This window comes from Engystomops pustulosus, chromosome 8 (assembly GCF_040894005.1).
Source record: "Engystomops pustulosus chromosome 8, aEngPut4.maternal, whole genome shotgun sequence".
Classification (NCBI taxonomy): Eukaryota; Metazoa; Chordata; class Amphibia; order Anura; family Leptodactylidae; genus Engystomops; species Engystomops pustulosus.
In genome coordinates, this window is record NC_092418.1 from 24138727 (window position 1) to 24152314 (window position 13588).

The window sequence follows — 13588 nt, forward strand, 5'->3', positions numbered from 1 at the left end:
CGCACCGCAGATTGCCGCTGGCCACTTCTGGGTTTCTATTCGATCTGGAAGCTCCCATCACTCCCTGCCTGATCTTTGAACTACCAGCCTTAGAGAAAGCTTCCCTGTGATTCCCAAGTTCCCTGCGTTTGTTTACCATTCTTGACTTATCTTGATCTCCTTTTATTTGACCTTGGACTTGAACCTTGACTTTGCATCTCTGCCGCCTGCCTTGACTACCAGCCTGATCCTGACTACGAGACTCCTGAATTGTTACCTCGACCTTGGCTGCCACCGCGGGCTAGTCACACCTGTGGAATGACCTGGTGGCACCCTGCCGCAGCAAGACCATCCCGCTTTGTGACGGGCTCTGGTGAAGACCGGGTGCAACTTAGATTCTGGTCCCAGGTCCCGGTTATTACCACCTCCCGTGGTGGTCCAGGGGGTGCACTGACCCAGAGCCCTGACACTGTGCTGTGCCCATATATACAGGATGGGAGTAGTAGTACTGTGCTGTCTCCATATATACAGGATAAGGGTAGTAGTACTGTGCTGTGCCCATATATACAGGATTGGAGTAGTAGTACTGTGCTGTGACCATATGTACAGGATAGGAGTAGTAGTACTGTGCTGTGCCTATATATACAGGATAAGAGTAGTAGTACTGTGCTGTGCCCATATATACAGGATAAGAGTAATAGTACTGTGCTGTGCCCATATATACAGGATAAGAGTAGTAGTACTGTGCTGTGCTTTTATATACAGTGTAAGAGTAGTAGTACCGAGCAGTGTCCATATATACAGTATAGGATAGGAGTACTGTGCTGTGCCCATATATACAGGATAGGAGTAGTAGTACTGTGCTGTGCCCATATATACAGTGTAAGAGTAGTAGTACCGAGCAGTGTCCATATATACAGTATAGGATAGGAGTACTGTGCTGTGCCCATATATACAGGATAGGAGTAGTAGTACTGTGCTGTGCCCATATATACAGGATAGGAGTAGTAGTACTGTGCTGTGACCATATGTACAGGATAGGAGTAGTAGTACTGTGCTGTGCCTATATATACAGGATAAGAGTAGTAGTACTGTGCTGTGCCCATATATACAGGATAAGAGTAATAGTACTGTGCTGTGCCCATATATACAGGATAAGAGTAGTAGTACTGTGCTGTGCTTTTATATACAGTGTAAGAGTAGTAGTACCGAGCAGTGTCCATATATACAGTATAGGATAGGAGTACTGTGCTGTGCCCATATATACAGGATAGGAGTAGTAGTACTGTGCTGTGCCCATATATACAGTGTAAGAGTAGTAGTACCGAGCAGTGTCCATATATACAGTATAGGATAGGAGTACAAGTACTGTGCAGTGTCCGTATACACAGGAAAGTTATATTAGTACTGTGCCCATACATATGGGAATGAGTATTAGTGTTTGTGCTGTGGTGTGTGTACAGAACAAGAGTAGTAGTAATTTACTGTGTGCTTACGAGCAGTATAAGGATATCTGTACAGTGTAGGGCAGAAGAAACTCCTTATAATCTCTACGTATTACTGTATCTTAGTATCAAACTTGATGGCTTGAGTCTAACAATAGCTCCGGGCTGTTTCTGTAGATTGAGGATTGGGCAGTGTGAGACCTCGGTGTCAAGGTGTTTCATGACCTCGTTACGGTAATTTTTTCATTCAATTTATTGATTATTCTTACAGACATATGTAGTAAACCAATCCATGTTACACTATAAGGTTATCCATGCTATAGTTTTACCTCTAGAATATATTCATCAGGATTCAAGACAGAATAAAGACCCCGATAGTCGCTGCTCTGTACAACATCTTCTGGGAATTCTGTAGTCACAAATCTTCTTTTAATTCACAGTAAAGATCTTCATAACATCATATTCATGTTTGTTGAAACTTGTCAAGTTGGACTTAGGGGCTCATTTGTGATCCAGCGGCACGTTGTCCGATGTGGATTCGGGTTCTGCCGGGATTCACTAAGGTTGTGCGCCCGATATCCAGCAGGTGTCGCAGCTGCACCGAGGTCCACCGGAGTTCACCATCTTCTTAACGGTGCATGGATATCGGACACAATTTTTTAAAAAGATACTGCGGTATTTCTGAATCCGTCGGGTTTTCCGATGGCCACGCCCCTGATTTCCGTCGCATGCAAGCCGGCGCAAATGCGACACAATCCGATTGCGTGCACCAAAACCTGGGGCAATTTGACGCAAAAGCGCAAATCAGAAATAATCGGGAAAAGTTGACGGAATCGCGGCCAAAGGACCCTTGGTAAATGAGCCCCATAGTGTCTGATCTGCAGGCAGCATGTTATAGAGAAGGAGGAGCTGAGCAGATTGTACATAGTGTCCTATATATAGGCAGCATGTTATAGAGCAGGAGGAGCTGAGTAGATTATATATAGTGTCCTATCCGCAGGCAGCATGTTACAGAGCAGGAGGAGCTGAGTAGATTATATATAGTGTCCTATCCGCAGGCAGCATGTTATAGAGCAGGAATGTCATTGCTCTAAACCAGCGGTTCTCAACCTGTGGGTCGCGACCCCGGTGGGGGTCGAACGACCAACACACAGGGGTCACCTAAAGCCATCAAAGGCCACGTTTTTATTGCGTTTTTGCAGAGAATCACATGGTTTGGCGTCACCGTAACATGAGGAACAGTATTGCGGGGTCACAGTATTGCAAAGGTTGAGAACCACTGCTCTAAACTATGAGGTCAACTGTGGTATTGTTTCACTAAAAAATTGAGAAACTTCCTTCCGTACTTGTTTTCCCATCAGCACATACACAATAGGATTCAGGAAAGCGTTAGTGGCGGCTATGCTGGATAACAGCGGCAAATATAATGTAACTTTATACATGAGATGTAACTGCTGAGTATAACTGGCCACTAAGTATATAATCTGCGCTATTAGTAATGGAGTCCTGGTGCAGAAGAAGGCCAGGACCGCCGCTACCACCACTCGGTACAGTCGGGAGGAGGACGTCTTCGGGGAATCCTTCACATGGAGGGCAATGGTGATATTGGAGAATAGGATGACACATAGCGGGATCACACAGCCAATGATGGCAAGGGGGACTACAAGACCTGTCGCTGTAGAGGTCATATGTATCCACATGGGGAGCATTTCTGGATCATTGTAACCATCACAATTCTCCCGTTCAGAATTCCTGTAATCTTCACTTGCATTTCGGTCAGTAGCGGTATATGCGATGCTGGTGAGGTCTTCAGGATACAGAATGCATTGAGATGTGTCACCATAAGAAAACACATCGCTGTAGATGACGGCAGGGACACTAGATATGGCGGCTACCACCCAGATAAGTGCACATACACTATAACTAATCATACGGGACACAAACCTCATGTGCCATATGGGTTTAGCTATGGACATGGCCCGATCAATGTTCAGTGCTGTGAGGATGAAGATACTGGCGTACATATTCACAAAGGTGAGGAAGTTGTATAATTTACACATGTTGGGCCCAAACGACCAGTTTGCCTCGAATATGGACACGGCATGAAGTGGTAGAAAGAGAAGGAAGGTGAAGTCCGCCAGAGCCAAGTTCAGGAACCAGATGGTCGACTTCTTCTTCTTCATCAGGAATCCAGTGATGAAGATGACGATAAGGTTACCGGCATATCCGATGATACAGGAGACTATGGAGAGCACAAAGCTGGAGTACTGGAGGGCGGTGGGGTGGCTTGTGCTAGGCGTTAGAGCGCTCAGTTCTTGGACGTTGACCATGTCCCAGAAAAAGTAACACATCCTTTCGGAAAAATTGCTTCCCGATTCGTTACTCATGGCTGCGATCTGCCAGACAGAAAATGAAAACTTATTCCAGAATGATCATGTTATTTGTGGACTTATCATTACATAAACAATTTTATTTATTTTCTAAAATTGGACAACGCCATGAACCCTTATCCTGCCTAGGACGTATATGATACATCCTCACAGGGTTACTTCTCAGTAGCCAAGACCTATCTAATATGTTCTGGCTACTGAGAGCCCCAGAATCACAGTTCTGATAAAGCATCTTCTCATGTATGTGATCATTCTTATAGGTTCTGCTGATCCAAGGTCACTGACCGCTGAGTTGTGCCCCATGTCGGACTGGCCCACCAGAATACCAGAGGATCCTCCAGTGGGCCCTGGCTTAACCCAATAATGAACCCGAGAGGTCAATCAAAAAACAACCCAATTTGAAGGCTGCTAGAGTATATTTCCTGGGGGATAATGAAGAGTGGGCCCCCCAGATTGATTTTCTCTGGTGGGCCTAAGGAACCCCTGTCCGACACTGGTTGTGCCCCCTCTCTCCAGCCTTGGCAGGGAGGAGACAGAGGGGCTGCAGAGAGTGAGCATATGTATATAAAACAAATATTATCTGCTAAACCTACAGAAGTGGCAACATAAACTTATGTTCATGTTAATAAGCCTCTCCTACCCAGGACAATCGGAAACAGACTTCATCTCCGATTATCATGTATTGACAGATCTTTTATTTTCAGTAATGGAGAAGAGGATGAACATTTGATCCTCTGTGACTATTCTGGTCACATATTAACTCTCCGACCCAGAACATGGTCCAAAAGTTGCAGGTGACATGTAAAACACAAACGTTCCTAAAACAAAAATTATTCAACACTGTCTCTTAGTTATAGCTGCACTATGGCGTTTTAACTCTTATAAACTGCAAGAGGCTCTGTTTTTGATGATATATATTTTAGGGATATATATTAGTGTTTAGGGATATACATATTTGGGGGGGGGGGGGGGGAGTTACAGTTGTTTAAATTGTAAACAAAACAATACCAGTGTGATGTGCAGTGCAATTTTTGGCAAAAATTTTTGCCACACCCCACAGATTTTATGTTCCCATTGCTACATATTTTGGTGAATATACACAAGCACATATAAACTCCTTGCTGTTTTTAGGAAAGTACAGGCGGTCTCCTACGTAAGAACACCTGACTTACAGGCGACCCCGAGTTACTTTAGCTCCAGGCTAATCAGCTGTAAAAGTTATCAAATGTGTCTGCAATTAAGTTCATCCTGGCTCTTATGACTACCCAACATTTTTAAAATCCAATTGTCACAGAGACCAAAAAAATTCTGTCTGGGATTACAATGATAAAATATACAGTTCCGACTTACATACAAATTCAACTTAAGAACAAACCTACAAAACCTATCTTGTACATAATCCAGAGACAGCCTGTATTCTGAATTTTTGCATATTTTAGTGGAAATTTTTTATTTTTATACTTTTATCACAGTTTGCTGAGAGGTTGCATCAAGGTGGTTGTGTGTATTCATTATACAGGCGGTCCCCTACTTAAGAACACTCGACTTACATACGACCCCTAGTTACAAACGGACCTCTGGATATTGATAATTTATTGTTCTTTAGTCCTAGGCTACAATAATCAGCTGTAACAGTTATCACAGGTGTCTGTAATGAAGCTTTAGTGTTAATCCTGGCTCTTATGACAACCCAACATTTTTAAAATCCAATTGTCACAGAGACCAAAAAAATTCTGTCTGGGATTACAATGATAAAATATACAGTTCCGACTTACATACAAATTCAACTTAAGAACAAACCTACAAAACCTATCTTGTACATAATCCAGAGACAGCCTGTATTCTGAATTTTTGCATATTTTAGTGGAAATTTTTTATTTTTATACTTTTATCACAGTTTGCTGAGAGGTTGCATCAAGGTGGTTGTGTGTATTCATTATACAGGCGGTCCCCTACTTAAGAACACTCGACTTACATACGACCCCTAGTTACAAACGGACCTCTGGATATTGATAATTTATTGTTCTTTAGTCCTAGGCTACAATAATCAGCTGTAACAGTTATCACAGGTGTCTGTAATGAAGCTTTAGTGTTAATCCTGGCTCTTATGACAACCCAACATTTTTAAAATCCAATTGTCACAGAGACCAAAAAGAATTTGGCTGAGGTTACAATTATAAACTATACAGTTCCGACTTACATACAAATTCAACTTAAGAACAAACCTAAAGACCCTATCTTGTATGTAACCCGGGGACTGCCTGTATAGTTATATTTTTATACATGGTAGACTTTGCTTTTTGGAAATAAAAGTCTATTTTGACAGTATATGAGTTTTATATGTTTTTTAACAGATTTGTGGACTACAACCAAATATTGTATGGCTTTTGTTTTACCATTTTTGGGGGTGTATTTGCTTGTTGATGTTGAGCATTGTGGTTTATATAAATCTACTCACCTTGACTTATACTTTTTACATCCCTCTTTGTATGTAAACCTCCACTTTGTTGTGAGTTTGATGTAAAAAACTATGTTTTCATGCAATTATTTTTTAAATAATTTGTGTTTGTCATGAGGGTGGTAAAGGCTATCAATTGTGAATTAACCGAAATGCAATTGCCAGGTTGTCTGATTTAAAAAAAATTATAGATGCATTTACATTTTAATGTGTTTATTCACTATATTTAGCAGGTTGTGAATATCTACAATTTCTAGCTGAAAACCAGATCTTTGGTCATTTCAGTTTTTATGATGATTTATTCATTTGACCATAGGCCTATGAAGTATATATGAGCTCTGCACACGTCCATTTATTATATTTAGGAAGTTTGAAACAAATTATATTCTCTTTGGGACACATTTTTTTGCCATCAAAGTCAATTTTTATGCATTTTTTATAATAGAAATGTACACTTTGAATGAAAATTGCATTTAAGTGCCTATGTCTATAAACTCAGAAAACATGTGGTTTTATGGGGTTTAGTATAACTCTTTATGCTGTAATTTTAGTTTTATTTGTACATGCATCGCAGGGAAAGGGTTAATTTACCCCATCGCTTCATCGCCTCCCCCAAGTGATATCACATGTCTAAAGTCTCACACTCCCTTTAAAATTTACATCTATTATCAAGCAGATGATTTTTTGACATCAGAGATATCACAATAAAACAAAAAGATGTCTGATAAAACATGCAGAGAAGAATACAAGTACATTAGTAAGTGTAGGAAACTACTCACATGACGGGCAGACAGAGGACGTGTGAGAATGGCCAAGCAGCGAGATGCTTATATAGGAAACCTACACTGTGCACTATAGAAGTTTTATCTTGTGGTTAAACATATTTCCAGAGAAACTAACTAATATTATGCAATATTCGTGTAATTACGGAACCTAAAAGCTAGAAAATTCACTGGAGATTGTAACATGATAAAACATCTTTAATGCATTTTAATTAGAGATGAGCGAGCACTAAAATGCTCGGGTGCTCGTTATTCGAGACGAACTTTTCCAGATGCTCGAGTGCTCGTCTCGAATAACGAGCCCCATTGAAGTCAATGGGAGACCCGAGCATTTTTTTTATAAAACTGAACAGTAAAAGAACAGTGCAAAAAAAAAAATTCCAGCTGTTTGCAGATGTTTTACTTGTAAGAACACATTGAAATAACACTATTCTTCACTTTGCAGGTGTGCGCGCGTGTCTCCCGATAGGTTCGGAGATACGCGCGCACAGCTGCAAAGTGAAGAATAGAATTAAAACATTAAAAACAGTGAACACAGGAACATTTAAGTGCAGAACACATTGAAAGAACAATATTCTTCACATTCCAGATGTTCCGAACATCTCCGAACCTAGCGGGAGACACCTGCAAAGTGAAGAATAGTGTTATTTCATTGTGTTCTTACAAGTAAAACATCTGCAAACATGTGTAATATTTTTTTTTTACAATAAAAATACTTTTATTCAATTTATTTTATTAATTTACTGCTCGATCTCGAGCCGGCGAGATACTCATCCGAGTAACAAGCCGGTCCGAGTATGCTAATACTCGACCGAGCAGTATACTCGGACGAGTATACTCGCTCATCTCTAATTTTAATGCATAGCTAGAAAATACTGTGTCAGGTTTGTTCATTAGCTTTGCCATTCCTGCGTCACTGCTGCAGCCACCAGTCAGCTTCCATACACAAGTTAAAGGGAACCTGTCAACCGGAATGTCATTTTTATTTGGTGCCAGGTTCCAATAGCCTATGCTATGCTGATTTGAAAAATGTCTTTGTCATCATTTTGAATCATTTCAGTACTTTATATAAGTTAATTTAACATTACCCAGCTCCCTGAAGAGTATGGTGAGTCTAGGGGAGTGGCAACTGCAGCCTGCAGCCAACGTCCTCATGCATTCTTCCTCTCCTCTACACCATCCCCCTCCTTGCCCTGCCTGCTCAATTGTGTGGAGAAGAGGAGAGGAGAAGTGGAGAAGAAGAGATTGTGACATAGACACACAGGCTGCCGCTGCCCCTCCCCAGGGACTCATAAAAATTTCTGGCAAGGAGCCAGGTAATGTGAATTAAACTTATATAAACTACTGAAATGATACAGAATACTGACAAAGGCATTTTTGAGGTCAGCATAGCATAGACTATTGGAACCTGGTACCAGCTAAACATGACTTTCCTGGTGACAGGTTCCCCTTAAGTGGAGGATCCTGGTACTAGTGGTACTAGAAAGCTACAAAATATAAAGATAAAGCCATTATCTACAAGGCCCAGGAATTGGTGATGATAACATTGGCTGCATACCTCTCTTTCAGTCTGTGATCCTGATCCAATCCGGAATAAATCGGAAGTTTCTGATCATTATGTGACCTGTAATCTTCATTCTCCATCCGTGATCCTCTTTGTCATTATTAGAGTTTAGTCCTCTGTTCTGTAGGCTGCAGACCTAGCTGCTGTGACTCACTTCTCCTTAAGCAAAGTTTGTTCACAATGAATGATTTTAGCTCTATGTGACCCTGTTGAATGTTGATCTAATGCATATACTGTACACATGACTGGATATATCAGCAGCTTGCACATAGGTCAGTCTTTCTTCTTGAGGATTTCAGTGACCTGATGTAACCAGCTGAATCCATTCCTCTTGCTCTGTTGATCCCTGCCAGCCTCCGTTCCGTTACCCTTGTGGTCACGACAGCCTGGATACAAGGAAATAAATATCAGGATCATCTATTCTGCAATCCTTATGGACTGAGCTCTGCCCTACAAACATCTTATGAGAATCTGTTATTTATGCAGTGATGTCTCTTTTTCGATTGCACAGCCCTCAGGAATATAATTAATTCCATACTTGCCTAGGGCGGCGCCTAGATACAATTGCTGTTGTCTTATGGTTGCAATTCTTCTACACATGTGCAAGAAAAGTTGACCATTTCAGACATCATCTCCCTCAACAGCCTGAGCCGAGAATGCATGTGTATGGGAGGGATGGGGAGAGGTGGCTGTCAAAGAAACACACTTTCAAAGTTGTATAAACATCTGTAAAAAAGGTTGAGAAAAATATATAAATATATGTTGTAAACTCAAGATACATTTTGCTCAGAGGCATCACGTCATGCCCATATATACAGGATAGGAGTAGTAGTACTGTGCTGTGCCTATATATACAGGATAGGAGTAATAGTACTGTGCTGTGCCAATATATACAGGATAAGAGTAGTAGTAATGTGCTATGCCCATATATACAGGATAGGAGTAGTAGTACTGTGCTGTGCCCATATATACAGGATAAGAGTAGTAGTACTGTGCTGTGCCTATATATACAGGATAAGAGTAGTAGTACTGTGCTGTGCCCATATATACAGGATAAGAGTAGTAGTAATGTGCTGTGCCATATATACAGAATAAGAGTATTAGTACTGTGCTGTACCCATATATACAGGATAAGAGTAGTAGTACTGTGCTGTACCCATATATACAGGATAGGAGTAGTAGTACTGTGCTGTGCCCATATATACAGGATAGGAGTAGTAGTACTGCGCTGTGCCCATATATAAGGGATAATAGTAGTATCACTGTGCTGTGCCCATATATACAGGATAGGAGTAGTAGTACTGTGCTGTGCCCATATATACAGGATAGGAGACGTAGTAGTGTGCTGTGCCCATATATACAGGATAGGAGTAGTAGTACTGTTCTGTGCCCATATATACAGGATAGGAGTAGTAGTACTGTGCTGTGCCCATATTTACAGGATAGGAGCAGTAGTACTGTGCTGTACTCTTATATACAGGATAGGAGTAGTAGTACTGTGCTTTGCCCATATATACAGGATAAGAGTAGTAGTACTAACTGTGCTGTGCCCATATATACAGGATAGGAGTTGTAGTACTGTGCTGTGCCCATATATACAGGATAAGAGTAGTAGTAATGTGCTATGCCCATATATACAGGATAAGAGTAGTAGTACTGCGCTGTGCCCATATATAAGGGATAATAGTAGTATCACTGTGCTGTGCCCATATATACAGGATAAGAGTAGTAGTACTGTGCTGTGCCCATATATACAGGATAAGAGTAGTAGCAATGTGCTGTGCCATATATACAGAATAAGAGTATTAGTACTGTGCTGTACCCATATATACAGGATAAGAGTAGTAGTACTGTGCTGTGCCCATATATACAGGATAGGAGTAGTAGTACTGCGCTGTGCCCATATATAAGGGATAATAGTAGTATCACTGTGCTGTGCCCATATATACAGGATAGGAGTAGTAGTACTGTTCTGTGCCCATATATACAGGAATAAGTAGTAGTACTGTGCTGTGCCCATATATACAGGATAGGAGTAGTAGTACTGTGCTGTACCCTTATATACAGGATAGGAGTAGTAGTACTGTGCTTTGCCCATATATACAGGATAAGAGTAGTAGTACTTACTGTGCTGTGCCCATATATACAGGATAGGAGTAGTAGTACTGTGCTGTGCCCATATATACAGGATAGGAGTAGTAGTACTGTGCTGTGCCCATATATACAGGATAAAAGTAGTAGTACTTACTGTGCTGTGCCCATATATACAGGATAGGAGTAGTAGTACTGTGCTGTGCCCATATATACAGGATAGGAGTAGTAGTACTGTGCTGTGCCCATATATACAGGATAGGAGTAGAAGTACTATGCTGTGCCCATATATACAGGATAAGAGTAGTAGTACTGTGCTGTGCCCATATATACAGGATAGGAGTAGAAGTACTATGCTGTGCCCATATATACAGGATAAGAGCAGTAGTACTGTGCTGTGCCCATATATAAGGGATAGGAGTAGTAGTACTGTGCTGTGCCCATGTATTTATATATATATATATATATATATATATATATATATATATATACATATATATACATGGGCACAGCACATGACCTAGTACTCCTATATATATGCCGATGCCGATGTATTTATACAGGATTAGAGTAATAGAGTAATACAGGATAAAGATAATAGTAATACTATGCAGTGCTCCTTTATACTATATAAGAATAGAAGCGCTGTATCCATATACCGTATACAGTATACATGTAGTAGTACTGTGCGGTATCCATGTGTACAGGATAGGTGTTGTAGTGATAGGTGCTCATTTATACATAATATGTATATGTATTTATCTATTCATTTATATATAAGATTAGCAGTACTGTGCTGTGCCCAAATATACAGGACAGGAGTAATAATAATTTGTTGTACCTATATACAGGATAAGAGTAGTAATACTATGCAATGCTTGTATATAAGGGATGGGAGCAGTAGTGCTGTGCCCATATATAAGGGACTGGAGTTGTACTAATGTGCTGTGCCCATATATACAGGATAGGAGTAATAGTACTATGCTGTGTTCATATATACAGGATAGGAGTAGTAGTACTGCACTGTGCCCATATATACAGGATAGGAGTAGTAGTACTGTGCTGGCGGCATGGTGGCTGAGTGAGTAGCACTTCTGCCTTGCAGCACTGGGGTCCTGGGTTCGAATCCCACCCAGGTGAACATCTGCAAAGAGTTTGTATGTTCTCTCCGTGTTTGCGTGGGTTTCCTCCGGGTACTCCGGTTTCCTCCCACACTTCAAAACATACTGTTAGGTTGTTTAGATTGTGAGCCCCATGGGGACAGAGACCAATTTGATATGCTTGTGCAGCGCTGCGTAATCTGTGTGCGCCATATAAATAAAGAATTATTATTATTATTATACAGGGTAGGAGTAGTAGCACTGTGCTATGCGTATATATAAGGGATAGGAGTAATAGTACTGTGCTGTGTCCATATATACAGGATAGGAGTAGTAGTACTGTGCTGTGCCCATATATACAGGATAGGAGTAGTAGTACTGTGCTGTGCCCATATATACAGGATAGGATTAGTAGCACTGTGCAGTGCCCATATATAAGGGATAGGAGTAATAGTACTGTGCTGTGCCCATGTATATATATACATGGGCGCAACCCAGTCCCATATATAAGGGATTGGAGATGTAGTAAGGTGCTTTGTCCATATATATGTATACATATATAGGATAAGAGTAATATACAATACAATAAAGCTTTATTAATCCCTTAGGAAATTGTGGTATACTTAGCTCCAGCATGTAGTGTACAAAAAGAAAAATCGCAGACATAGATAGGAACATGGATGTAGAACAAGAAATAAGAAGTACAAATAAGAAGACTTTCATCAAAATAGTTGATTTGGCTGCTCCTTGAGTCCATTCTTTGTAGCAATCAATGGTTTTTGGTACAAAGCAGTTCTGAAACCTTGTCGTCGGGCAGCAGATCTGCCTATACCGGTCACTTCTCGTGCTCTGTTGGAGTAATATTTGGTGCAATGAGTGTTATGTGTTTACTGCAACAGAAATTAACTTGCTGTAAAAGTATTATATTAGTATCATACTTAGTGAGCAGTTTTAGAGGCTATGGACCCCTCTGGAGGCTTAGGTTTTAGGCTTAAAGGGGTCAATATTGTAATATGCTTCTACTTCCACACCTCTGATATTGATGACCTATTCTGGGGTAGATAAATAGCTTAACAACCGGCAGGGAACCGGACAACCCCTTTAAGGGGTGACAGTTTCCAAATGATACAGGAGCAGAACATGTAAGATAGGGAAGAGGGGGACAACCCCTTTAAGGGGTAGTTAGTAAATGGACTTAATAATGAACCCTGATATCTCTGGTTTTACATCTCATGGTGGAGAAACACAGCAGATTTTTGACTTTTCAGAAAACAGAAAACACATTTTGCTGACTTGAGGGAGGAAGTGGTAAGATGGAGAGAGTTTTGGTTGCTTTGTAGGCAGAACGTCATATTCCCCATAAAAAGACAACTATTATCTGCACATGTGTAGTGCTCCGGAGAGGGGAGCATTGAACTTTGGACATTTCCATGTTTCCCCAATATAAACTCAGCAACTTCTTACTTTATTTAACACAGGGGGTTAATTTGCATTAATCTTTGTTGTTTACTACTGAATGATGTCACATACATTTATAAGAAGTGTCTGAGGTAAAACTGTTCTGGTTTCCCATGGAAACCAATCAGAGCTCAGCTTTCATTTTATAAACAGCTGTGGGAAAATGAAAGCTGAGCTCTGATTCGTTGCCATGGGCAACTAGAACAGTTCTGCTCTATGACACTTCTGATAAATATAATTGTACTATATATGCATAAAACTGTGGATAGGGTTAATAAACATTATAGGGGTTAAAATAAAAACATTGTTGGCCGGGATGGG

The 13588-nt window shown here is 40.7% G+C and overlaps 1 protein-coding gene across 2 annotated transcripts; it reads right to left on the minus strand.

Annotated features, from left to right (window-relative positions):
* Positions 1-1695: 1695 nt before the first annotated feature.
* LOC140074949 (chemerin-like receptor 1) lies at positions 1696-9299 on the minus strand. 2 transcript variants are annotated; one of them, XM_072120312.1, is made up of 2 exons: positions 8613-9299; positions 1696-3820 (listed from the first exon to the last, which is right to left on the minus strand). In XM_072120312.1, the coding sequence occupies exon 2, from the start codon at positions 3809-3811 to the stop codon at positions 2714-2716; it is 1098 nt and encodes a 365-aa protein (XP_071976413.1). In that variant the 5' UTR covers positions 3812-3820; positions 8613-9299; the 3' UTR covers positions 1696-2713. The 2 variants fall into 2 exon arrangements, with proteins under 2 accessions (XP_071976413.1, XP_071976414.1); XM_072120313.1 differs by lacking the exon at positions 8613-9299 and adding an exon at positions 7052-7126.
* Between the last annotated feature and the right edge of the window lie 4289 nt (positions 9300-13588).

Coding starts and splice junctions, on each gene's coding strand:
- LOC140074949 (XM_072120312.1), bottom strand. CDS start 3,811: ATGAGTAACGAATCGGGAAGCAATTTTTCCGAAAGGATGTGTTACTTT.